Genomic DNA, 26,154 nt, shown 5'->3' with positions numbered 1-26,154 from the left:
AAGAGGCTGTGTCGGCTTTCATTACGTCATCTGCCTGCGACACGGTGGTGATCAGTGTTGCTTTACTCACATGTGTGTAGACCGTTTTTGCTGGTAGATGATAAACCTCAAACCGTTTTTAATAAAGGTAAGTGCCTTGTTAGACTCGTTGTTTACGTGCACTTACATAAGCGAACCGTAATTTATGGACGATTACTAAAACCCGGGACGTGATATATTATCGGAATAATTGTCACAGACATATTATCGCCCACGGATATTGAACTCCTACCTTAGCTGTCCTGTCACGTATCATGGTATAGTTTGGGTAACATACTCTGTGGAATAATTGCTGCCGTCTGGCGATGATTATTACTAAAATACGGGATGGGATGCGACCTCCTGCCCCGGCTCGCGAGGAGGTCACTGCCCGAGCGATAACATGTCCCGTGCCGTTCCGTGACACGGGTTTTAGCAGCAGCCCCTATAGTCCGGGAGCATATGTAACCTACTCTGCAAAATTTGCCAAGTCTGGTTTCTCAGTATTAACCCTTTATTTACATCCTAAACAAATTATTTTTACTTGTTGTAATGTCATCAATCATCATTTTCACCAAAAAAGGATGCATGTAAAAATATTTTTTAAAAAAACCCACATCCGTATCACTTTATGTTTAAGAGAGAACCAGTTTCTGATATTCAAGTGGTTATCACTGTCGCCTCACAGCAAGAAGGTTCTGGGTTCGAGTCCAGCGGCCGGCGAGGGCCTTTCTGTGTGGAGTTTGCATGTTCTCCCCGTGTCTGCATGAGTTTCCTCCGGGTGCTCCGGTTTCCCCCACGGTCCAAAGACATGTGGTTAGGTTAATATGGGACGGCCTTGGGCTGAGGTGCCCTTGAGCGAGGCGCCTAACTCCCAACTGCTCCCCGGGCACTGTAGCATGGCTGCCTACTGCTCTGGGTATGTGTCTGTGCTCATTGCTCGTGTGTGTGTTCATTGCTTCAGATGGGTTAAATGCAGAGAGGAATTTCACAAGTGTGTGATGAATAAAGTTTTTCTTTCTTTCATCCATTATAACATCTGTATTTTTTTTAATTACCCGTTTACTAACTTTATGTGAGTAGACATCATATATTTACATGATATTATCAAGTTAAGTTTAAAATGAGACATTTAAGTACATAGAGAACATGAAAAGAGCCAGAAATCTCGTCTCATCTTCTTCCGCTTATCCGGGGCCGGGTCGCGGAGGCAGCAGTCTGAGCATGGAAGCCCAAACTTCACTTTCCCCAGACACCTCAGCCAGCGTCTCGGGAAGAACACCGAGGCGTTCCCAGGCCAGCCGAGAGACATAGTCCCTCCAGCGTGTCCTGGGTCTTCCCCGGGGCCTCCGACTGGGGGGACATGCCTGGAACACCTCCCCAGGGAGGTGTCCAGGAGGCATCCGAAAGAGATGCCCGAGCCACCTCAGCTGATTCCTCTCGATGTGGAGGAGCAGCGGCTCTACTCCGAGCTCCTCCCGAGTGACTGTGCTTCTCACCCTATCTCTAAGGGAGCGCCCGGCCACCCTGCGAAGGAAACTCATTTCGGCCGCTTGTATCCGCGATCTTGTTCTTTCGGTCATTACCCAAAGCTCATGACCATAGGTGAGAGTCAGAACGTAGATCGACTGGTAAATTGAGAGCTTCGCCTTTTGGCTCAGCTCCTTCTTCACCACAACGGACCGGTAAAGCGACCGCATCACTGCGGAGGCTGCACCGATCCGCCTGTCGATCTCACGCTCTGTCCTTCCCTCGCTCGTGAACAAGATCCCGAGATACTTAAACTCCTCCACTTGAGGCAGGACTTCTCCACCAACCTGGAGAGGGCAAGCCACCCTTTTCCGGTCGAGAGCCATGGCCTCGGACTTGGAGGTGCTGATTCTCATCCCAGCTGCTTCACACTCGGCTACAAACCGCCCCAGTGCATGCTGAAGGTCCTGGTTCAAAGAAGCCAACAGGACAACATCATCCACAAAAAGCAGAGATGAAATCCTGTGGTTCCCAAACAAGATTCCTTCTGGCCCCTGGCTGCACCTAGAAATTCTGTCCATAAAAATTATGAACAGAACTGGTGACAAAGGGCAGCCCTGCCGGAGTCCAACATGCACTGGGAACAGGTCTTACCTAGTGCCGGCAATGCGAACCAGACTCCTGCTCCGTTCGTACAGGGACCGGACAGCCCTTAGCAAAGAGCCCCGAACCCCATACTCCCGAAGCACCCCCCACAGAATACCACGAGGGACATGGTCGAATGCCTTCTCCAGATCCACAAAGCACATGTGGACTGGTTGGGCAAACTCCCATGAACCCTCGAGCACCCTATGAAGGGTATAGAGCTGGTCCAGTGTTCCGCGACCAGGACGAAAACCGCATTGTTCCTCCTGGATCCGAGGTTCGACGATTGGCCGAATTCTCCTCTCCAGTACCCTGGAGTAAACCTTCCCTGAGAGGCTGAGAAGTGTGATTCCCCTATAATTGGAGCACACTCTCCGGTCCCCTTTCTTAAAAAGAGGGACCACCACCCCGGTCTGCCACTCCAGAGGCACTGTCCCCGACCGCCATGCGATGTTGCAGAGGCATGTCAGCCATGACAGCCCCACAACATCCAGAGACTTGAGATACTCAGGGTGGATCTCATCCACCCCCGGTGCCTTGCCACCGAGGAGCTTGAAAACCACCTCAGTGACCTCAGCTCCCCACCCGCACTGTAAACAGTGTTGGCAGAGTACTGCTTCCCCCTCCTGAGGCGCCAGACGGTTTGCCAGAATTTCTTCGAGGCCGACCGATAGTCCTTCTCCATGGCCTTCCCGAACTCCTCCCAGTTCCAAGTTTTTGCCTCCGCAACTGCCCGAGCTGCGGCACGCCTGGCCTGCCAATACCCGTCAGCTGCCTCAGGAGTCCCGGAGGTCAACATGGCCCGATAGGACTCCTTCAGCTTGACGGCATCCCTTACTTCCGGTGTCCACCACCGGGTTCGGGGATTCCCGCCACGACAGGCACCGGAGACCTTGTGGCCACAGCTCCGAACAGCTGCGTCTACAATGGAGGTAGAGAACATGGTCCACTCAGACTCAATGTCCCCCGCCTCCCTCGGAAGCTGGGAGAAGCTCTCCCGGAGGTGGGCGTTAAAGACCTCCCTGACAGAGTGCTCGGCCAGACGTTCCCAGCAGACCCTCACCATACGTTTGGGCCTGCCAGGTCTGTCCGGCTTCCTCCTCCGTCAGCATATCCAACTCGCCACCAGGTGGTGATCAGTTGACAGCTCAGCCCCTCTCTTCACCCAAGTGTCCAAGACGTAGGGCCGGAGATCAGATGAAACGACAACAAAGTCGATCATCGACCTTCGACCTAAGGTGTCCTGGTGCCACGTGCGCTTATGGACACCCCTATGCTCGAACATGGTGTTCGTTATGGACAGCAGGCCAGACCAAGAGCCAGAAATATTTTACACTATTGCTACAGAACTTGAGAATATTTATAGCTTATCTACATTCCAGAACTCAGCTCACAATCTCTAATTTCAGAAATTTCTGTGATACATTTATTCCTAAGCTGCTAACAGTTTTTTGTTTGGTTTTTTTTTTTTATGTCCAAACTACATCAAGAAGTAACACTTTGCCTAAGGATTCAAACACAAGACACGAAGATGAAAGCAGTTATTGGTAACACATATTATGACCAGAACAGCCACTGGACTATTTTAAAGAGTAAACAATGTCATTTTCACAACTAGACAATGTCCTTTTCCTCTGTATCTGCTGGACTGTCTCTTGGTCTGTATGGAGAGTGCATGGACAGATAAACATCAGACATTTCAGTAACTCTATAACTAACAGGTTCACTACTTATCTACAATTTGTAAGAAAGAGTTATATTCTTAATTATGGCAGACATCTGAGACAAGCATGCAAACCTACGGATAGGCAAAGACAGACACACAAAGAAGCGACTAACTTGCTGAAATATTTTTGCAACAGATCTCAGTTATGGGACCCCAACAGAAAATCAGTCACCTTGTTAAACACTTTTTTTTCATCAATCTTGAAACAAACATACTTTTAGATAAAGAATCTATAGAGTAATAAACTCCTAAAAGCAGAAAGTTATGTTAGTTGAACAGACTGAGCAGCACACCAGCTCTGAGGTTCGAACTGATCCTGCTCAGTAGTTTAGGTCCTTTTAGGGTTAAATGGGTATCTAATGTATGAACCATGCTTTTGTCCTGAGTAAAAAGGTTGTGTGCCACAAATAACACCTATTATGGATATAATAATTGCATGTTAATAATGTAATACTTTTATACCAATTTCTTTATATGTGGTTTCTGGGCTCTTATGTGCAAAGTTCCCCTGCATAATTAACTACGAAACAGCAGCCTACAAACATGACAAGAAGTCCAGATTTATGAATTTATATCTGAACTTGTATATTATTACCAAGTCTTGTTTTTGGTAATAATGTTCAGATATAAATTCATAAATCTGGACTTCCTGTCATGTTTGTAGGCTGCTGTTTGCAGTTGTTGTTGGTGTTATTGTCTGGAAATTTAGTGCTAGTTTAACGCACTTCAGTTAGCTGAATCCATTTACACAGAGGGCTAAAAAAATATTATGAATGTTGTCAGATTAGTCATGGATTCTAGAAACTACGGATATGGTTAGCTGTATACATTCCCTTACATTTTCCAAGTTTTCTGCACTAATTTGTATCACATTTCTTGCGTCCCCATTTCCAGCAGGTTTCAAAATGGCAAGAATATAGTAGCCTAAGTATGAAATGTTTAAATAAGACTTGAAAATGTTGGGGTGTGTGTAAATGAGGAAAGGACAAAACAACGACACTTAAATAAAAATCCAGAAGGTGTATAAATTTGTGTAGTGTCTTGTTACCTCGCTATGGACACCCAAAATCTTCATAATCCTAGCTTAAATAATTGTTAAACACTTTGTCGGTTTTACAGTAAAGGCAAATTAAGGTCACTTGATTCTCAAATGCTAATACTAGTAACCAAGCATTAGTTACTTTATAGCCAATAACACAGACACAGCTAACTCTAGATGTCAAACACTAATGAAAGAGTTGATGCACAGCATTCAAGACTTTGAATCCAGTTATGTATGTGTGTGTTATGTATAATCAGAGGTGAACAAAGTACCCAACTTCATTACTTAAGTCAAAGTACAGATCCCACTGGTCAAATGTTACTCTGAAAGTGAAAGTTGTCCAGTCAAATTTTTACTGAAGTTAAAGTTCTGAAGTACTTAAAAATCCTTAAGTATTGAAGGTACATTTTCTGTCAACACATTGTTGTATTATTGTCACAACACTTTTATAATACCTCATGCCTCTGAAGCGACCGACTGGATTCTCATCTCATTATCTCTAGCCGCTTTATCCTGTTCTACAGGGTCGCAGGCAAGCTGGAGCCTATCCCAGCTGACTACGGGCGAAAGGCGGGGTACACCCTGGACAAGTCGCCAGGTCATCACAGGGCTGACACATAGACACAGACAACCATTCACACTCACGGTCAATTTAGAGTCGCCAGTTAACCTAACCTGCATGTCTTTGGACTGTGGGAGAAACCGGAGCACCCGGAGGAAACCCATGCGGACACGGGGAGAACATGCAAACTCCGCACAGAAAGGCCCTCGCTGGCCACGGGGCTCGAACCCAGACCTTCTTGCTGTGAGGTGACAACGCTAACCACTACACCACCGTGCCGCCACCAACTGGATTATTTTGTGAATTCACGCTGTGCATCATGGTGGTTTAAAGTTAAGCTAGCTAGTCAGTGAAGCTCTACCTGACACGCTAGCAAACTCTTTTCAAACTCAAAATCATATTGGGTAGCTAACTTTTTACTACTGACATGACTTGACCCTCGTGGTTACTGATGGGCTGTCTCAGTGTCACCTGCAAAAAAATCAGTCGTGTTTTAGAAAAGAAAAAAACATCCACTTTCAAAGCTGCTTCATAGTAACAAGTAATGAGGACCTTGATAGAAATGTAGTGGAGTAAAAAGTAGGATATTTGCCTTTCAAATGTAGTGAAGTTAAAGTCATAAGTTTCCAAAAAAATACTTAAGTACAGATACTCAAAGTGTACTTAAAGTAAATGTACTTTGTTACTGTCCACCTCTGAGATAATATATAGCTGATGGACTTTGAGCTTTTTTTGACAGTGAAACTGGCCAATAAATGGATAGGAAATGCTAAATCGTTGCTAAAATCATTTTACAAAAAATTAACACACTCTTACTGTAAATATCATCTTTGCCAATGTGAGACTCATTTGACATTTCAGTTGAGACTGATGCACCTGTTGCGCATCCTTGAATTAATTCTTTTTTTCTGTGTGTGAAAAATAAATGAACTTCCATGCATAAACAAATTACCCAATTACAATAAATGCAGGGCAGCACGGTGGTGTAGTGGTTAGTGCTGTCGCCGCACAGCAAGAAGGTCCGGGTTCGAGCCCCGTGGCCGGCGAGGGCCTTTCTGTGTGGAGTTTGCATGTTCTCCCCGTGTCCGCGTGGGTTTCCTCTGGGTGCTCCGGTTTCCCCCACAGTCCAAAGACATGCAGGTTAGGTTAACTGGAGACTCTAAATTGACCGTAGGTGTGAATGTGAGTGTGAATGGTTGTCTGTGTCTATGTGTCAGCCCTGTGGTGACCTGGCGACTTGTCCAGGGTGTACCCCGCCTTTCGCCCGTGGTCGGCTGGGATAGGCTCCAGCTTGCCTGCGACCCTGTAGAACAGGATAAAGCGGCTAGAGATAATGAGATGAGATGAGACAATAAATGCATACATTTTTTACATCTCTGTTATTATTCACCAGTATTTACTGTGCCTTTGGCAAATAATTGTGAAAAACATTTTCATGATATTACGTGAAATGTTTCACATTATAATGTGATAATTTGGTTTCATGTTATGTGATCTTTTATATTGTTATAACATGATAACTTTAAACTCATGTTTGAATCTATGGTTTGAGTTAGGTGTGCAGAGAATGAACTGGGTAATTTACATGATTTTAATCAAATTCGATTTCATGCTTGGGTTGAGACATGGCGAGACTCTTCTGTTATTGAACATGGCGGAGGACATTGTAATAGGTGTGCACACTCTAAGGAGGATTTTAAAATACATGGGGCTGTCCCGAAGGAAGAATGAGTCCAACCCGCTGGAGGTAGCTTGTAACCATGGAGCCGTCTGTGCCCCTCCAGCTGATCAGTGAGAAATGGTGCTACTTCCAGTGAGTCGGATTCATTCTTCCTTCTGTCCAGCCACATGTATTTGCACATTCTTCTTAGAATGTGCACACTTATTGTAATAAGTACTGCTATGCCTGGTAACATAAGTAAACACTATTCTACAGCAATCTTTTTCTCCAATATTGCAGCTAATCACAATTGTCCCATGAGTTTTGTGGAGTACTCGGAGTTCATTCAGGAAGGAGATGTGGTCATCATCTTTCTTGGGCATGATTCCATGATGCCTATCAAAGTGGAGTCTGGTGCTCAAACACAGACCCGCTATGGAGCCATTCGCCACTCCACTGACTTAATCGGCCGACGGTTTGGTTCGAAAGTAACATGCAGTAAAGGTGGATGGGTGTATGTACTGCATCCCACTCCGGAACTATGGACTGTGAATCTTCCTCACCGAACCCAGATCCTTTACACAACAGACATCGCCAACATCACCCTGATGTTGGACCTCAAACCAGGCTCCATTGTCTGTGAATCAGGTGAGACAGCTGAGGCTGAACTGTCTGTATAGGACTTTTTAGCTAAACACCATTTTCTTAAGATATGCCATGGCTTATTAAACTAGGAATTAGAGTACGCAAATGTAGTCCTTCATTAAAAACAGAACTTTTAGCAACCCAGGTATTTTGGCCTTTTTCTCAGAAATTAAAAGGGCATCCATATCTCCAAAAGGCATTTCTGTTGACTCAAATAACTAAGCCAATAGACCATTCCTTAAATGTTTTATACAGTTGGGATAAATCTAAAACTCCTAATATCTGATGAGTTTATAAAACATCAGTGTTTTTACTGTGCCAAATTATACCATATGGGGTAATGTTAAGGTTAAGTTGCTGTAGGTGTTAATGCTGGTGTAGGCCTTTCTGGGTAGTACATGAGAATTGCAGTGCTCATAAGTTAATAAGATGTTTCTCTACCAAAAACTCTACGTTTGTTCTATTATCAGTTTAACTTGATGTCCATGCTGTTTTTAATTCTGTCATTATTATAATGTTGGTTTGCCTGACCTCATTTGTAATGTAGTGGGGCAAGTTTGTCTTTTCAGCGTGCATTGGAAAAAGGATCTTTCAGTCTGAGAGCAGTATATTTAAATGGATCCTCCAGCAGATTTATTCTCAAATTTATTTTAAGTAAAAGTAGTCGCAGATTTCAAAAATCAAACTTTTCATTTTCAGAGACCAAATAGTGTTTGAGAAAAATTCATTTTCTTCAAAATGCCAGATGGGCTTCCTACAGTAGTGACACATGTGATGACGTCAGGTAGTGGTCACTTGGAGCAACTCAGCTGTTTATATTCTGTTTACATCATAGTTTTGCTAGTTTTACAAATATTTTACTGAATTAATCAGTTTTTAAATAAGTATGCCTCATTGTGTAGCATATAAATGCCACAAGGATGCTAAAAAGAAAGCACAAGCTGGAACTAGACTGCATTTCTGCAGAGAAAATGCAGTGTGTTTGTTCAGCTGTTTCAGAGTGTCACTGACAGAAACTGGATCAGACATGAGACCTCGCGCTGCAAAATCTTTTTTTCACATGATCTACAGAAAGTAGCTGCGTGCTTTAAAAGCATCTCAACCCAGACAAGATGGAGGTAATCTACATTCCTGCTCCATCCTGTCCACCCCTGGACATTGTCATCTCCCTGGGGGATATCTCTAGGTCTCCTTCACCCAGTGCGGAGAACCTAGGGCTCGTGTTCAACGACAAACTCTCCTCCTCAGCAAACCTCGTTTATAGTGACCCGGACGTGTAGATTCCTTCTCTACAACATCCAAAGGATCCGCCCTTTTCTTACCACCTACTCTACTCTGCTCCTGGTCCAAGCACTGATCCTCTCCTGCTTGGACTACTGCAACTCTCTCCTTGCTGGCCTTCCAGCTTCTGCCATCAGACCCCTGCAGCTCATCCAGAATGCTGCAGCTTGCCCAGTCTACAACCTCCCTCATTCTTCCCATGTCACTTCTCTGCTTGCTAACCTGCACTGGCTACCTGTTGCAGCTCGCATCAAATTTAAGACATTGGTGCTAGCTTACCAGGCTCTCAAGGGGTGAGGGCCAGCATACCTCCAGAATCTGATCTGCCCCTATATGCAAGCCAGAGCCCTACACTCCGCTACTGTTGGTCACCTGACCCCGCCTCCTCTCCACTCCTGCCCAGCCTGATCAAGACTGCTGTCTGTCCTGGCTCCCTGTTGGTGGAATGACCTTCCCATTGAGGTCAGAACTGTCAACTCCCTGACCACCTTCAAGTGCAGACTGAAGACTCGCCTCTTCAGGTTGCACCTCTCCCCCCTTCTTCCCTGCCCACTGTGTAACTGTGTTTCGGTCCAGACCAACCCAGGCTGTATACTGTCTAGCCTGGTGTTAGCCGTTTGAGTTCTCCGTTTAGTTGTACTTTATGGTTGGTTTATTTCCTTGGCTGTTTGAGTATTGGTACTTCAACAAAATATTACACTAGGTTTTGCGGTCACTCGTTCAGTTGGCACTAGAACTTTCTTGTCTAGAAGTTCAGCATTTAGTGTACCTGACTGTTGCACTCATTGTATGTCACTCTGGATAAGAGCGTCTGCTAAATGCCATGTAATGTTCCATTAGAGGCACATAATGTTACATACTTTGTTGATGGATCCTGTTTTAAGGATCACATGAGTAATCATGCAGGATACGCTATAGTTGAGAAAAGGCAAGATGGATCCTTTCCAGTGATAAAAGCTGAACAGTGTCAGCAACTTTGTTCTGCTCAGTTAGCGGAGTTGAAAGCTCTAACAGAAGCCTGTAAGTTAGCCCAAGATAAAGCAGCAGAAATATACACCAATTCAGCCAATGCTCATGGTGTGTCTCCCCTTTTTGGAGCAGGTTGGAAACAAAGGGGTTTTTAAGAAAACTGATGGTTCCCCAATTCAAGATCAAGGTCAAATATTAGAGCCTCCTAAGTTAGCAATTATCAAATGCCAAGCACATAAGAAAGGGAATAACTTTGTTATAGAAGGGAATAATGCAGCAGATGAGGCAGCAAGACAGATCTCAAAATGTCAAACAGCTATACTGGGACCAATGGTCTCTGTTGAATCCATCACCACCTTGGAAAAAATGGCCACAATGCAACATCAAGTTGCCCCTTATGAGAAATTGTTATGGGGGGTCTGGAGATAATAATAATGGGGTATGGAGAGCCCATGATGGTTTAATCATTGTACCAGTATCTCTCCTCACTATCTTAATAACAGATGCACATGGTCTAGACCATTGTGCGGGGGGAAGTAGTAATGAAAATTAAAAAGCAAAGTTATTGGCCACCATACAGTATCTTCAGGTTATGGTAGATGAGGCATTAAGCAGATGTGAAATTTGTGCTCAGAACAACGTCAGGAAAGGAATTACAACTCCATTAGGTCACCATACTGATACCAGAAGGACCATTTAGGCATTTAGTAATAGATTATGTGGACATGATTAAGAGAGTTCAGGGGAAAAAGTACATGCTGGTAGTAATGGATAGGTTCAGCAGATGAGTAGAAGCTGTGCCATCAAAAAATGAAAGTGCTGAAACAGTAATTAAATTTTTGACTAGGGAAGTGATCCCTAGATTTGGCATTCCAGCAGAAATAAGTTCAGACAACAGATCAGCATTTATTCAAAAAGTGGTGAAGTCAGTGTTGCAGCATTTGAGAGTTAAGCAGAGGCTAGGCTGTGTGCATCATCCCCAGTCACAAAGAATGGTGGAAAGGGTAAATGAAACTCTTAGAGTGAAGCTGAATAAGATCTGTGCCAGTACCAAACTGAACTGGGTGGATGCACTACCGTTGGCACCTGATGCTAGTTAGTGTACACATACCTGCATCATGACTAAAGCCTAAAATCGTATGTGATGGATGAATTAAATTTGTGCTGTTTTCTAATAAAGCCTGCTATAAATGTTTTTGTGAATGTGTGAGACAGGCACTGGCAGCGGCTCACTGTCCCATGCCATTCTCCGCACTATTGCACCCAATGGCCACCTGCACACAGTCGAGTTCCATGCCCAGCGGGCAGAAAAGGCAGCAGAAGAGTTCAGAGATCATAAAGTGGGCCATCTAGTGACTGTCCGAAACCAGGATGTGTGTAAAGATGGCTTTGGTGTTGTCGGTGTAGCCGATGCAGTATTTCTGGACATCCCATCACCATGGGAGGCCATCATACATGCCAAGAAAGCATTCAAACGCAGGGGTGAGTATGTGTGTCTATATGCACTTGTTTTTAAAGCGCATGCAGCTAAATGCTAAGATTCTGCCTCTACCCATGGTTACGGAGTAAGGAACACTAGCAATTGATGTATGTCCTTTGGACAATTCATTACTGTAGATTTCCTCTTGTTCAGGTCTAGGCGGCCTTCCGGTGGAGAAAATGTTGTCGGTGCCCCATAACATGGGTCTGCTTATATACCGGTAGCATAAGAATCAATTGTCTGGTGCTCCTGAACGCCTGTCCCAGCTCTGACACATTACATGCATGTGTTAAAGTGCATATCCTGGACCAAATTCGTTTTTTTTTTAATATGAAAGAATGTCCCGTTACACACTCATCCAGAAGGGTAATTTTGCACAAGGCCATATGTCTACAGCAGAAAAAAATAAAATAACAAAACGCGTCTGGAAAAATCCCAAGGGAGTCTAGAGCCAGATTCGTGACGTCGCCTGCGGAAGCGCCAGCAGGCTGCGAGAGCTCGCATGGTTTTAGTGCACAGCCTGTGTAGACCAAGTTTAGCAGCTAGTGATTTTGCATTGAAATATGGAATTGTCACCTGAGCGCAATGTTACTTCACCTTTGGATGAAGAATGTAATGTTGTTACACCCTCCTACGATACATCTGTTAACCATTTTAATAATTACCATACGTGGCAACGTTGAAGAAATTTGCAGAAAACCACCAGGTCGTTTTCTCATAAACAAACCAGCGCTGACGTAGGATTCAGAGGGAGACGTCCCGCACGCGACGTCATGAAAATCAACGTTTGCCGGGAAACCCAAATGCCAAGTTTTTTCAGAGGCGGACCAATTCGCCTCAAATGGCTTGATTTCAACTGAATTTTTCTGGTATTGCACAAGGTAAAAAAAAAACTGCACAAAATGTAAAATGTGACAGATATTTGACCAAAGTTTAATATAAAATAGGAGAATTACATTGATCTTGCTCCTGAATTTACCCATGATATGCACTTTAAAGGTAGACTGCCTTTTAGACTTTTCAAGTGTAGGTCATAAAATGAATTTTCCCTGACACCCAATTATTTTTGTTTAGTGGACCGAAAGCTACTGAATTCGAATCACAGACTTCCGATTTTGTTTTTTTTGTTTTTTTTAAATGGAACAATTAATGAATTTAGGGCCACATGGCCCTAAATTCTCTGCCATTTTTTTTCCTGCTTCACCATAACCCAATTCAAGATACTATGTCATGCATCACATGGTGGGCTTTCCCTGTTCATGCAAGGCATTGCGGGATACAAATTTGAAACAGGAGAGAAAAATTGAGGATGTGAGTGTGTGAATGAAACATGAAAGATCGACGGCAGTAACAGAAAGCATAAAGAAAAGACGTTATGTTGTGAAGGAAAGGAAATGCAGAACCAAACTAATAAATACTAGCAGTCAGTGAGCACCTCTGTGTGATTAGCGGTTTGTTTAGGCCAAACAAAATAATATACGTGTTTCCTGTTTCCTGGGTTTTCAAAATAGGGTAGGTAGGTAGGGAAAAAAATTAGTTTATCCCAAAAGTTTACGACAAATTTTCTAGGGTAGGTAGGAAAAAGTGAGAAGTTTCCTTTGAAAACTTTTTTTGCAAAATACTCATTAAATATTTGCAACTGATCCCAGAATGTCAGAACTGTGTGATTTGTTGTAGGAAACAATGTTGTAGTTACTCTATAGTTCTTCATTTGGAAATATTTTTAATTGTTGTGAATATCTTTTGCATTGCAATAGGCTGATTTGACAAGCAAACATTTCTGTCCACTGTGTTGCTTTTTGTTCCGAGGTGAACCTCCATTTTATAGGCACCCAGAAGAATCGATGAAATATACTGCGCATGTGCAAGCAGTCATTTACCTCCGACCCTTCGAGGCATGAACACAAGGGTGGCCAGTTTTTCTACTTAAAAATCTAAGATAATCATCATTGTAACACTAGCAAGAATACCCAGCATTGTTCAGCTATGTATTCGATTGCATCTAACGGTGACCCCTGTCTAGAAATGCCTACGAAATTTGGCTTTGCTGCGACCTTCGGTGTCCGAGTTATAAACGTTTAAAGGTGGGCTGGAGCCATGGATCAAATCAAAACTTAAGTCGCTGAGCAGCGCTTGCATGGTGGCGAATGACTGGCCAGGGCGCCGTCCTACCAGGCCGTGCCTGTGCTGGTTTGAAAGGGCTGGGGTAGAGGGAGGTGCGTGTTGGTTGTCAATCTACTCCTGACAGGCCTCATGTCTTTCGGCAAATACCGAGTGGTTTATATGACACACCCTAGCGGTTCTCGTTTGACTCGCCAGGTGGCTGCCAAGCAGGTAGGGTTGGGCGCGAGAAATAGTTTGTTTATCATGGTCATAAACAGTTGAAGGGTCGCAGTGTTTTTACAGGGTCGGTCGGGTAACCGGAAACACATATTATTTTGTTTGGCCTTAGCACCAGAATGATGTAACTGGCAGTGCACGATCAAAGGTAAACCTGCACATGTGTACATGGACTTCCTCTGTTTGCTTGACTGCGCGAAGCGGCTGATTTTCATGCACATTATTTGCTCGGGAATCCCCTCAAATTAAATAATTTCCCAGCCACAGAATGGCCTGATATTACAGAAATAAACATATCACAATGACCACATTTCAGAGGGAACTAAATTTCACCAATTTTATGAAATCAAAAGGCTGTCTCGCTTTATGGGTTTTTAATGTTCTGGTGTTCTTACTGAGGAAGTATTCACTGGTAACAGTCATGTTTCTGTGACTCATTAAACCCTTTTACACAGCCTGTTCAAGGCAAGAATCTTACGCCTTTATTCCACCTTGCTTTCTGTAAAAAATGTTCGAATGTGGAACGGGGGTCTGTGTTTTTCCTTCTCTGAGCCAGAACGATTGGTAGTAACAGAACTGGAATTGACGTCTGTGTAAAAGTGACAGCCGGCACAGCGAAACAAGGGTGTGACATTCTTGACCATGACATTCTTCTTTCCAAGACCAGCATGAATTCAAACTCTTTTGTCTATAGCATCTAAGGTCCGCACGCCTTTCTGTCTTAAATCACTTCCTACATCAGGGGTGGGCAGTTATTTTTTCCATGGGGCCACATGAGAAACAGAAAATTTTGTGGAGGGCCGGACCAAAAGGCTGAACTAAATTCTGCATAATATTAATTGTATTTCTTTATATAAAGCAGTAAATAACATTGTTTTTACAAGCTGCTAAGACTGGTAAGAGTATGGAAACAAACAAGGTTGCCTTACAAAAAATGTCATTTATTCAATCAAATTTCCCAAAACAATGGTTAACAAAATGTGAACATTTGTACCTTTTTTTTTTTTTTCCTCCCCAGTCACATTCACCCCAAAACACAATAAAGACATCACAATATTGTCTTTCTACTCCACATATCAAGCAAGATACATCATATTATAATAATGATGCCGTGTCGATTCAGTGTAGTTATCAGATCTACAGATCGGCTCGGGCTCCGGCGCCTGCTGGTGATGTCATTGGCTGGACCGTTTGAAGGATGACGTACAAGTTTGTGGTTGGTCTGGACAAATTACGGAAGTAGTTATCGCGGGATTAGGTTTCGTGGGATTTCATGTCATGTTCATGTCGCACACATTGCGTTTTTTTTTAACACAACTTCAAAATAAAAGCACTGCACATTCAGTCCATGCATGAGGTAAAATTAGAAAATACGTTTATTTTGTAATTTCTAATTAACCTTACGTGGGCCGGTCAGAATGAACCAAAGGGCCGGATGTGGCCCGCGGGCCGTAAAATGCCCAGGTCTGTTCTACATACTTCTCTCTACTTTCTCCTCAATCTATTTCTGATCACACATGCGTGTGGTTTGCATGTCTCTCCACTTCTCTCTCTCTGCAAGCACAGTTTTTTGTTACAGACTTTTTCCCCAAAAATCTGGCTCAGCTAAAGGACAAAAACATGTTATAACCTATGTATTGAGGTTGTTACTTCCCTTAAATGTGAATTATTTAATGGAAGTGATTAATGTTGCATATGATACTCAGCAACTTTGCTTGTGTTTGAAGAGTGGTATAAATGTGCACAGCTAACAAAAGCACCTCAGCACTCAGTTCACTCATCATTGTTTTGAAAGCAATGGCAGTATGTTTGAGGTATTCATTCTCCAACACGGAGATACATCACTCTAGATGCCGATGCCCCGTTGTTACACATCACGCCTCTGGTTGTGGAACGCCAGCTCACAATGTAAAAACACCCACCGGTGCGGCTTCATGCCAGCTTTAGATTTTAGATTCAACTTTGTCATTGCACATGTCACATACAAGGCAACGAAATGCTTTATTTGGTTCAGTGTAAATCAGTAAAGCTGGAATACTGTGGTGTCCTCTTTATGCCAATAATATGGAATATCTGTATAAAAATGGTTATTTACTCATAAGATTGAGTGAAAATGTATTCATGTTGGAATTAACACTATACACCCCTGTAACTGAAGACTAGACTGAAGCTGTACTACATGCATACAACATATTAAAATAAATATATAGAATACTAAATCTGGTCACATTGTTCAGACAAGGACAAAGGTACTACAGACTGTTTTTTATGTTTAATGTTGTAAGGTTAAGCTTCTGTATATTTTCATGTTCTTACGTTATGATTTTCCAAGTTTATGTAATCATTACTGTTCTTATAACACAACGGAACATGTAGGAACCCATTGAGGAAGCATTACTTCTCTCACATCTATCAACACGCTACTCCCAATGAATTTAACTTGGTTTATTGAGCCATTGATTTTTAAAGAAGCCTATCCCCCTCGTTTATTTATTAAATGACTGATTGATATGGCTGTATAGACAACATATTGTCTAATATACAGTTGGTCTTTGCGACCTTGTTCCCTGTTGTGACTGTGGCCAAACAGCTCTATGCATAAGTGCTCAAGCACGTAGCCCTGTTTCTGCAGCTGAGTGGTTTCATATCCAGCAAACGTGTCCGGTCAGCAGCTCCGCTCATCAGAGCTACACTCTGTGCATGCAGTTTTATCAAGGCTTCATTGCACTTTTGAACTGAGAGACGGGGTGTTGATTTCTTTTACAAATTGCATTTAATTGTAGTGTTTCATGTTACTTTGTTTGGCAAGCAGAACGGTTTATTTTTGATATTATGAATGAATGAACCCTTTATTATCACTAGTCACAAGTATCAGCGAAATTGACCATCAACCTGTCCTTACATACACACAATTGACAGAGGGGTAGTAGACAGGACAGGAAGACAGGGATGAAAAGAAAAAATGGAGAGTAACATGAGGAGAGAGGGCGGCACGGTGGTGTAGTGGTTAGCGCTGTCGCCTCACAGCAAGAAGGTCCGGGTTTGAGCCCCGTGGCCGGCGAAGGCCTTTCTGTGCGGAGTTTGCATGTTCTCCCCGTGTCCGCGTGGGTTTCCTCCGGGTGCTCCGGTTTCCCCCACAGTCCAAAGACATGCAGGTTAGGTTAACTGGTGACTCTAAATTGACCATAGGTGTGAATGGTTGTCTGTGTAAGCCCTGTGATGACCTGGCGACTTGTCCAGGGTGTACCCCGCCTTTCGCCCGTAGTCAGCTGGGATAGGCTCCAGCTTGCCTGCGACCCTGTAGAACAGGATAAAGCGGCTAGAGATAATGAGATGAGCAGAGAGGAGGAGGAAAAAAAAAGCAACCCCCACACTATGCTCCTATGAGGAGTACAGTGTGGGAACATTAAAAAAAACAGCTCAGCACATAAGCACAAAATAACACAAGTACACTTTACAACATGAAAACTCGGGACTTGAGGGGGGGAGAGGGCGATCAGGGGAGGGGAGGAGGTAGAGGTAACCCAGCGCAAGCAAGCAGCCGTCCGCTCCTGCAGCCATGATGGCGCTGGTCATGCACCCGCTTGTCACACTGGGGGTAAAAGCGGCGACCGTGGGAAGTGGGGGAAGGAATACGAGTGTGTCTCACAGCAGTGACTTTCAGGGGGAGATGGTGTCCCAGCAACGGCCTTGGCCGAGGCCAGTGCTGTCTGAGGGAGCCAAAAGCAGAAGTTTATATATTCATCTCATCTCGTTATCTCTAGCCGCTTTATCCTGTTCTACAGGGTTGCAGGCAAGCTGGAGCCTATCCCAGCTGACTATGGGTGAAAGGCAGGGTACACCCTGGACAAGTCGCCAGGTCATCACAGGGCTGACACATAGACACAAACAACCATTCACACTCACATTCACACCTACGGTCAATTTAGAGTCACCAGTTAACCTAACCTGCATGTCTTTGGACTGTGGGGGAAACCGGAGCACCCGGAGGAAACCCACGCGGACACGGGGAGAACATGCAAACTCCGCACAGAAAGGCCCTCGTCGGCCATGGGGCTCGAACCCGGACCTTCTTGCTGTGAGGCGACAGCGCTAACCACTACACCACCGTGGCACCCAGTTTATATATTATAAACTTGTATTGCATATTGTAAATTAACTACAAAATGTACCCCACCTTGAAGGCACAGACTAAAGCAGACCATAAATGGCATGCAAATAAAATGCATTTCTTCAAAGCCCCTTTCCTACCTTAAGTGACACAAGTCATATATGCGACACGAAATTTACTTTACATGATTTAGATCTCATGTTCTACTTTTTAAATGTGGATTTTGAGTACATAAATATTGACAGTTCTGTTTCCAACAGTGAAATATTGTCTCTCCTCTTTCATAAATTACTTTTTTTATGCACTTTAAAGTTGTAGGTTTATTTTGTTTACTATATCTCTATTTAGAAGTTTGCATGCAGTTACTGTATGTCCAAGTAATCTCTCACTTATACACTCACATCTATGGACACTGACAGGTGTGGATAGAGTAAGCAAAAACTGGTTATTATTACTGGTTATACATTGGTATGCAAAAGTTTGGGCACCTCTGGTCAAAATTGCTGTTACTGTGAACAGTTAAGCAAGTCTCATCTCATTATCTGTAGCCACTTTATCCTGTTCTACAGGGTCGCAGGCAAGCTGGAGCCTATCCCAGCTGACTATGGGCGAAAGGCGGGGTACACCCTGGACAAGTCGCCAGGTCATCGCAGGGCTGACACATAGACACAGACAACCATTCACACTCACATTCACACCTACGGTCAATTTAGAGTCACCAGTTAACCTAACCTGCATGTCTTTGGACTGTGGGGGAAACCGGAGCACCCGGAGGAAACCCACGTGGACATGGGGAGAACATGCAAACTCCGCACAGAAAGGCCCTCTCCGGCCACAGGGCTCGAACCCGGACCTTCTTGCTGTGAGGCGACAGTGTTAACCACTACACCACCGTGCCGCCCCTTGTTCCCTTTATATTTAAAGCAAAACAATTTTTTATTTTCATCTTTTGCATTTTCAAAATGACAAAAAAGAAAAGGGCCCGAAGCAAAAGTTTGGACACCCTGCATGGGCAGTACCTAGTAATACCCCCTTTGGCAAGTATCACAGCTTGTAAACACTTTTTGTAGCCGGCTAATAATCTTTCAGTTCTCACCTGGGGAATTTTCACACATTCATCCTTGCAAAAGGATGTTCTACAAGTTTCTTGGGCTGTCTTGCATGCACTGCTCTTTTGAGATCTATCCACAGATTTTCAATGATGTTTAGGTCAGGGGACTGTGAGGGCCAGGGCAAAACCTTCAGCTTGTGCCTCTTGAGGTATTCCATTGTAGATTTTGAGGTGTGTTTTGGGTCATCGTCTTATTGTAGGACCCATCCTCTTTTTAACTTTTTTTTTTTTTACAGATGGTGTAATGTTTGCTTCCAGAGTTTGCTTGTATTTATTCGAATCCATGCTTCCCTCGACCAGTGAAATGTGCCCTGTGCCACTGGCTGCAACACAACCCCAAAGCATGATCGATCCACACCCATGCTTCAGAGTTGGAGAGGTGTTCTTTTCCTGGAATTTGGCACCCTTTTTTTTCCAAACCTACCTTTGCACATTGTGGCCAAAAAGTTCTATTTTGATTTCATCAGTCCATAGGACTTGTTTTCAAAGTGCATCAGGCTTATTTAGATGTTCATTTGCAAACTTCAGATGCTGAATTTTGTGGCTAGGACGCAGGAAAGGTTTTCTTCTGATGACTCTTCCATGAAGGTCATATTTGTTCAGGTGTCGCTGCATAGTAGAACAGTGCACCACCACTCCAGGGTCTGCTAAATCTTTCTGAAGGTCTTTTGTAGTCAAATAGGGGTTTTTATTTGCCTTTCTAGCAATCCAACAAGCAGTGCTTTCAGAAAGTTTTCTTCATCTTCCAGACCTCACCTTGATCTCCACTGTTTCTGTTAACTGCCATTTCTTGATAACATTACAATCTGAGGAAACAGCTACCTGAAAACACTTTGCTACGTTCTTGTAGCCTTCTGCTTTGTGAGCATCAATTATTTTATTATTCAGAACGCGAGGGAGTTGCTGAGAGGAGCCCATGGCTGTTGATTTTAGGGACAAGTTTGAGAAGTCAGAGAATTTATACAGCTTTGAAATCTACATCATCTGACCTTTCCTAACGAAGAATTTGAACAAACCACAGCTCAATAAGCTAATTAAGGTCTGGAACCTGAGAACTCAAATGTATTGGGGTGCCCAAACTTTCGCATGGTGTTCCTTTTCTTTTTTCACTCTCCAATTGTACAAAACAAAAATAATACACAAATCTTGCAGAAAATGCTGAAATGTCGTCTTTACCTTTATGCCTTTTGGTGATCAGTTCATCTTCTACTCACTTAACTATTCACAGTAACAGACATTTTCAGTAAGGGTGCCCAAACTTTTGCATGCCACTGTATGATTATTATAAATGACCCAAATTGAAATAACAGAACTCATCAAAAATAATTACTTAGTTACAGTGGTGCTTGAAAGTTTGTGAACCCTTTACAATTTTTTATATTTCTGCATAAATATGACCTAAAACAACATCAGATTTTCACACAAGTCTGAAAAGTAGAGAAAGAGAACCCAGTTAAACAAATGAGACAAAAATATTATACTTGGTCATTTATTTATTGAGGAAAATGTTCCAATATTACATATCTGTGAGTGGCAAAAGTATGTAAACCTCTAGGATTAGCAGTTAATTTGAAGGTGAAATTAAAGTCAGGTGTGTTCGTCATCCCACTGATTGAAATCAGGTGTGAGTGGGCACCCTGTTTCATTTAAAGAACAGGGATCTATCAAAGTCTGATCTTCACAACACATGTTTGTGGAAGTGTATCATGGCACGAACAAAGGAGATTTCTGAGGACCTCAGAAAAAGCGTTGTTGATGCTCATCAGGCTGGAAAAGGTTACACAACCATCTCTAAAGAGTTTGGATCCACCAATCCACAGTCAGACAGATTGTGTACAAATGGAGGAAATTCAAGACCGTTGTTACCCTCCCCAGGAGTGGTCGACCAGCAAAGATCACTTCAAGAGCACGGCATGTAATAGTCGGTGAGGTTACAAAGGACCCCAGGGTAACTTCTAAGCAACTGAAGACCTCTCTCACATTGGCTAATGTTCATGAGTCCACCATTAGGCGAACACTGAACAACAATGGTGTGCATGGCAGGGCTGCAAGGAGAAAGCCACTGCTCTCCAAAAATAACATTGCTGCTCATCTGCAGTTTGCTCAAGATCACGTGGACAAGCCAGAAGGCTATTGGAAAAATGTTTTGTGGATGGATGAGATCAAAATGGAACTTCTTGGTGTAAGTGAGAAGCCTTATGTTTGGAGAAAGGAAAACACTGCATTCCAGCATAAGAACCTTATCCCATCTGTGAAACATGGTGGTGGTAGTATCATGGTTTGGGCCTGTTTTGCTGCATCTGGGCCAGGACGGCTTGCCATCATTGATGGAACAATGAATTCTGAATTATACCAGCGCATTCTAAAGGAAAAGGTCAGGACAGCTGTCCGTGAACTGAATTTCAAGAGAAGGTGGGTCATGCAGCAAGATAACAACCCTAAGCACACAAGTCGTTCTACCAAAGAATGATTAAAGAAGAATAAAGTTAATGTTTCAGAATGGCCAAGTCAAAGTCCTGACCTTAATTCAACTGAAATGTGGAAGGACCTGAAGCGAGCAGTTCATGTGAGGAAACCTCCCAGAGTTGAAGCTGTTCTGTACAGAGGAATGGGCTAAAATTCCTCCAAGCTGGTGTGCAGGACTGATCAACAGTTACCGCAAACGTTTAGTTGCAGTTATTGCTGCACAAGGGGGTCACACCAGATACTGAAAGCAAAGGTTCACGTACTTTTTGCCGCTCACAGATATGTAATATTGGATCATTTTCCTCAATAAATAAATGACCAAGTATGTTTTTATCTCATTTGTTTAACTGGGTTCTCTTTATCTACTTTTCAGACTTGTGTGAAAATCTGATGATGTTTTAGGTCATATTTATGCAGAAATATAGAAAATTCTAAAGGGTTCACAAACTTTCAAGCACCACCGTGTGAGTAAAAAAAAAAATGTCATAAAATGACTGCTCAAGTAATGATTCACTTAATATGATGATTTATTATCTAGAATATATTACATTAAAATGCAAGAAAATCAGTTATGCCCAAAATAAAAATTTAAAGTGTTTGTCTTTCAAAAACAACATAAAATCTACTCATTCAAGTACTACATTATCTCATCTCATCTCATTATCTCTAGCCGCTTTATCCTGTTCTACAGGGTCGCAGGCAAGCTGGAGCCTATCCCAGCTGACTACGGGCGAAAGGCGGGGTACACCCTGGACAAGTCGCCAGGTCATCACAGGGCTGACACATAGACACAGACAACCATTCACACTCACATTCACACCTACGGTCAATTTAGAGTCACCAGTTAACCTAACCTGCATGTCTTTGGACTGTGGGGGAAACCGGAGCACCCGGAGGAAACCCACGCGGACACGGGGAGAACATGCAAACTCCGCACAGAAAGGCCCTCGCCGGCCGCGGGGCTCGAACCCGGACCTTCTTGCTGTGAGGCGACAGTGCTAACCACTACACCACCGTGCTGCCCAGTACTACATTATATTACTGGATTATACATATGACTTTCAGTCTTAATAACTGACTGGTTTATGAAGATGTTTGTTTAACTAGGAAAAATTATGATACAGTATGGAGTTTGGCATGTGGAAATGTTTCTTCATGATCCAGTCTTGTGCTTTGCATCCACAATGATATTCTCCTGTCCGACACTTCATTCCAAAAACATTTTATTCCGACACATTCCCTTGTTTCAACTCCGCTTCAGTTTCTTCTACCCCATTGCAATATCCCTGTGAGAATCTCTGGTTTTAGACTTTTACTAAATCAGAATATAAATCTGGCCAGCCTGCACTGACTTGTACTGAAAATCAAACGCAACCTCACCTACAATCCCTTCCAAATGTATTGGAATAGCAAGGTTTATTCTTTTGTTTTTGCTATATTTTGCTACACAAAACTTGCTTTAGATGATTTAGATCCCATTTTTCACGTTTTAAATATTTTAAATGTGGATATTGTGAAAATTCAACCGTTTCCACCAGCAAACTTTTGTCTCTCCTCTTTCATAAATTACTTTCTTATGCAATTTAAAGTTGTAGGTTTGTTTTATATCTTTGTTTAGAAACTTGCATGCAGTTATGTTTTTCTCTTTCTGTGTAATTCTTGTCATGGTTTGGCTGATGGCTTGCTCGTGTTAAGACCTTGGTGAGCATGGAGCATTCCCACACAGACCGCAACAGGAGTCATGCCAATCTCCGTTTCTTTATTACACACACACACACACACACACACATATATATATATATATATATATATATATATATATATATATATATATATATATATATATATATAAATTCAAACTATTTAGGTTTTGACTGTGTCCAAAAATCTGTCGGCATGCTAAAGTACTCCCCACCATGCAATGAGTAACATGTAGACCACTCACCACATGTACACACATTCTCTTTGGATGAGTTTGTGTCCAGTCTACTGTTGTCATATTGGCTCACTGCGCTGAAAAAGTACTGAGCGATCTTTTATTTTATCCTCATGTGTGTGACAGTGTTTACAAATGCACTTGATGGACCTAAACAATAAATACAGTAAATGGCCCTATTCCACAACTGTAGTAATCCATATTATGTCAGGAACTACTCAATTCAGTAAAGAGAAATGACATCCATCATTACGTTAAGACATGAGGTGTCTTTTGATCTCATCTCATCTCATTATCTGTAGCCGCTTTATCCTGTTCTACAGGGTCGCAGGCAAGCTGGAGCCTATCCCAGCTGACTACGGGCGAAAGGCGGGGTACACCCTGGACAAGTCGCCACAGGTCATCACAGGGCTGACACATAGACACAGACAACCATTCACATTCACACCTACGGTCAATTTAGAGTCACCAGTTAACCTAACCTGCATGTCTTTGGACTGTGGGGGAAACCGGAGCACCCGGAGGAAACCGACGCGGACACGGGGAGAACATGCAAACTCCGTACAGAAAGGCCCTCGTCGGCCACGGGGCTCGAACCTGGACCTTCTTGCTGTGAGGCGACAGCACTAACCACTACACCACCGTGCCGCCCGTGTCTTTTAATTAATAAAAATAAACAGAACCATTGAATTAAAAGGTGTGTCCAAACTTTGATTGGTACTGTAGCTGTATAACAGTTTACCAGCATTATGGATTAAATGAAAGTGAAATTTGGTCATTGTTTCTGTGCTCACTTTTTCCCTGTTTTATTTACATTTGCATGTAATTGTCCATGATATAATAATATATTGTTTTAAATGTGTTCAGATCAGATGTGCTAACAGTTATGTTTGTTTAAGATTATAATGCATATGTAAAACTGGGCCTCTGTTTGTCTTTTGTGTGTGTGCAGGGGGTCGTTTGTGCTCATTCTCTCCATGTATTGAGCAAGTCCAGAGGACATGTGAAACTTTGCTCGAGCATGGCTTTGAGGAGATCTGTACTCTGGAGGTCCTGCAGAGGGTACACGACGTCCGCTCTGTCACTCTGCCTTTACCGGACTTCGGCCCAGAGGACGGCGGAACAGATGGTACCAAGATAGCCTCTGACCCTGCTTCAGAGGTAGTTCCCCCTACAGCAAACCCCAGCTACTCTTCAGTGACCTGCCGGACTGCCACACCGCCTAGAGAGATGGCTGGACACACAGGTTACCTCACTTTTGCAACCAAACCACGGGACTAGAATACTACGGAAATGCCATGAGGTGGATGGCGTGACTGCTTGAAGCAGGAGTGTAGACTTTATAGCTGTGCTTTTTTTATATATATATATATATATATATATATATATATATATATATATATATATATGAGAACATATTTTATATTCAGATATAGAGATCGACTTAGTCTGAGTTGGGGGGAGGGGAGTATAAATGTCTAGCAAATAGGCTAGATTATTTAAACCATTTGTTTATTACTGATCATTGTTCTTTGTGTAAGAACAGTCTTTAATTTCTTTCAGAGCATGACAATGCATTTTAATAATGTTTAGGGGTTTTTTTTTGTTGCAATAAAAAAATGAGGAAATATATTCTAACCTTAATTGTGTTTTTCTTCACTGTACATGTCACCACATACTGCTGAGGCTTTTACCATGCACACTTGCTAAGTCCCATTTATCTGACTTTAGAAAATGCAAGACCCTTGAATTGTTTAAAGTAATGGCAAAATGTGGAATTGATCCGTGATCAATCTGTTTATAGATGTTAACTGAATTTCTGGCTGAGGAAGTTCTCACTGCTGAGTGGTATGTACATTTTAGTGAATAGTTGCACATTTAATAGAACAGAAGTTTACCACAATACTGTAGCTGTTATAACTTATCTAAAACTGGAAGCAGTTTTCCCTTAACTTTCTCCCAGTCCAGTCACCTTTATGATTGGGATGATTTATAAATTGTCAGTGAGGTCTAGACACCATCAGTGCATACATTATGGTTTCAGTTAAATATCACCTGTTTTCGAAATGCTGTTGTTTCTTGTTTAATGCAGGCCTCAATGTTAACTTTTGACACCTTTTGCCCCCACCCCCGAAATTTCCTTTTGCCCTAAAATTTTGCGGTATTTCAGCAAGTTTAAGTACACGGTTCAAGGCAATACTGATATGTTTTCTAGAGTTATAATAACATTTACAGTGGTGCTTGAAAATATACTTGGTCAGAGGAATGGGCACAACTTAACCTTCTATAGCATGTAAAAACCAGCAAGATAGAAAAATAGAGATTACAATATCTTAAGTAAACAGTAATTTTGGATGAATTCACTTTATCTAAATAGGGTTCTTTTTAACTCCGTTACACCCGCCCCCACTGAATTCTGGACAAAATTGCTAAAGCTTACACACTATACCAAAAACACATCTGATGTTCAGGGACAATACACAAGAAGACCGACCATAAAAAGTATCCCCTAAGGATGCAGTGGATAGAGAGTGACGACAAACTCCCCAGCCAACTACCGGCTGCAGAATGCCTTACACATCCCACACTTGCCCAAAACTGTCAGTACATACAGCAGTGTACACAAGTGTTCATCAAATACTATGGCACATCAAGGCCCATCAAAATGTAGACAAAAATAAAACCTACGCCT

At 42.8% G+C, this 26,154-nt stretch overlaps 2 protein-coding genes across 5 annotated transcripts in view; one reads left to right on the top strand and one right to left on the bottom strand.

Annotated features, from left to right (window-relative positions):
* Nucleotides 1-26,154, bottom strand: part of ckba (creatine kinase, brain a) — a 67,654-nt gene that overhangs the window by 27,580 nt on the left and 13,920 nt on the right. The window lies entirely within an intron of this gene.
* On the top strand, nucleotides 38-25,094 carry trmt61a (tRNA methyltransferase 61A). Of its 2 annotated transcripts, XM_060924708.1 has the most exons (5): nucleotides 38-127; nucleotides 707-937; nucleotides 7,424-7,771; nucleotides 11,234-11,500; nucleotides 24,415-25,094. In XM_060924708.1, the coding sequence occupies exons 3-5, from the start codon at nucleotides 7,441-7,443 to the stop codon at nucleotides 24,741-24,743; spliced, it is 927 nt and encodes a 308-aa protein (XP_060780691.1). In that variant the 5' UTR covers nucleotides 38-127; nucleotides 707-937; nucleotides 7,424-7,440; the 3' UTR covers nucleotides 24,744-25,094. The 2 variants fall into 2 exon arrangements, with proteins under 2 accessions (XP_060780691.1, XP_060780690.1); XM_060924707.1 differs by lacking the exon at nucleotides 707-937.

Source organism: Neoarius graeffei, chromosome 7, assembly GCF_027579695.1.
Source record: "Neoarius graeffei isolate fNeoGra1 chromosome 7, fNeoGra1.pri, whole genome shotgun sequence".
Lineage (NCBI taxonomy): Eukaryota > Metazoa > Chordata > Actinopteri > Siluriformes > Ariidae > Neoarius > Neoarius graeffei.
The sequence above is the reverse complement of the archived record's forward strand: the minus strand, read 5'-3'. Positions and strand labels throughout refer to the sequence as shown.

Excerpts from the sequence above, each read along its gene's own strand:
- trmt61a (XM_060924707.1), top strand. The coding sequence starts at position 7,441 with ATGAGTTTTGTGGAGTACTCGGAGTTCATTCAGGAAGGAGATGTGGTC. Across the intron at positions 7,772-11,233 it reads CTCCATTGTCTGTGAATCAG|GCACTGGCAGCGGCTCACTG; the intron begins GTGAGACAGCTG and ends TGTGTGAGACAG. Across the intron at positions 11,501-24,414 it reads GAAAGCATTCAAACGCAGGG|GGGGTCGTTTGTGCTCATTC; the intron begins GTGAGTATGTGT and ends GTGTGTGTGCAG.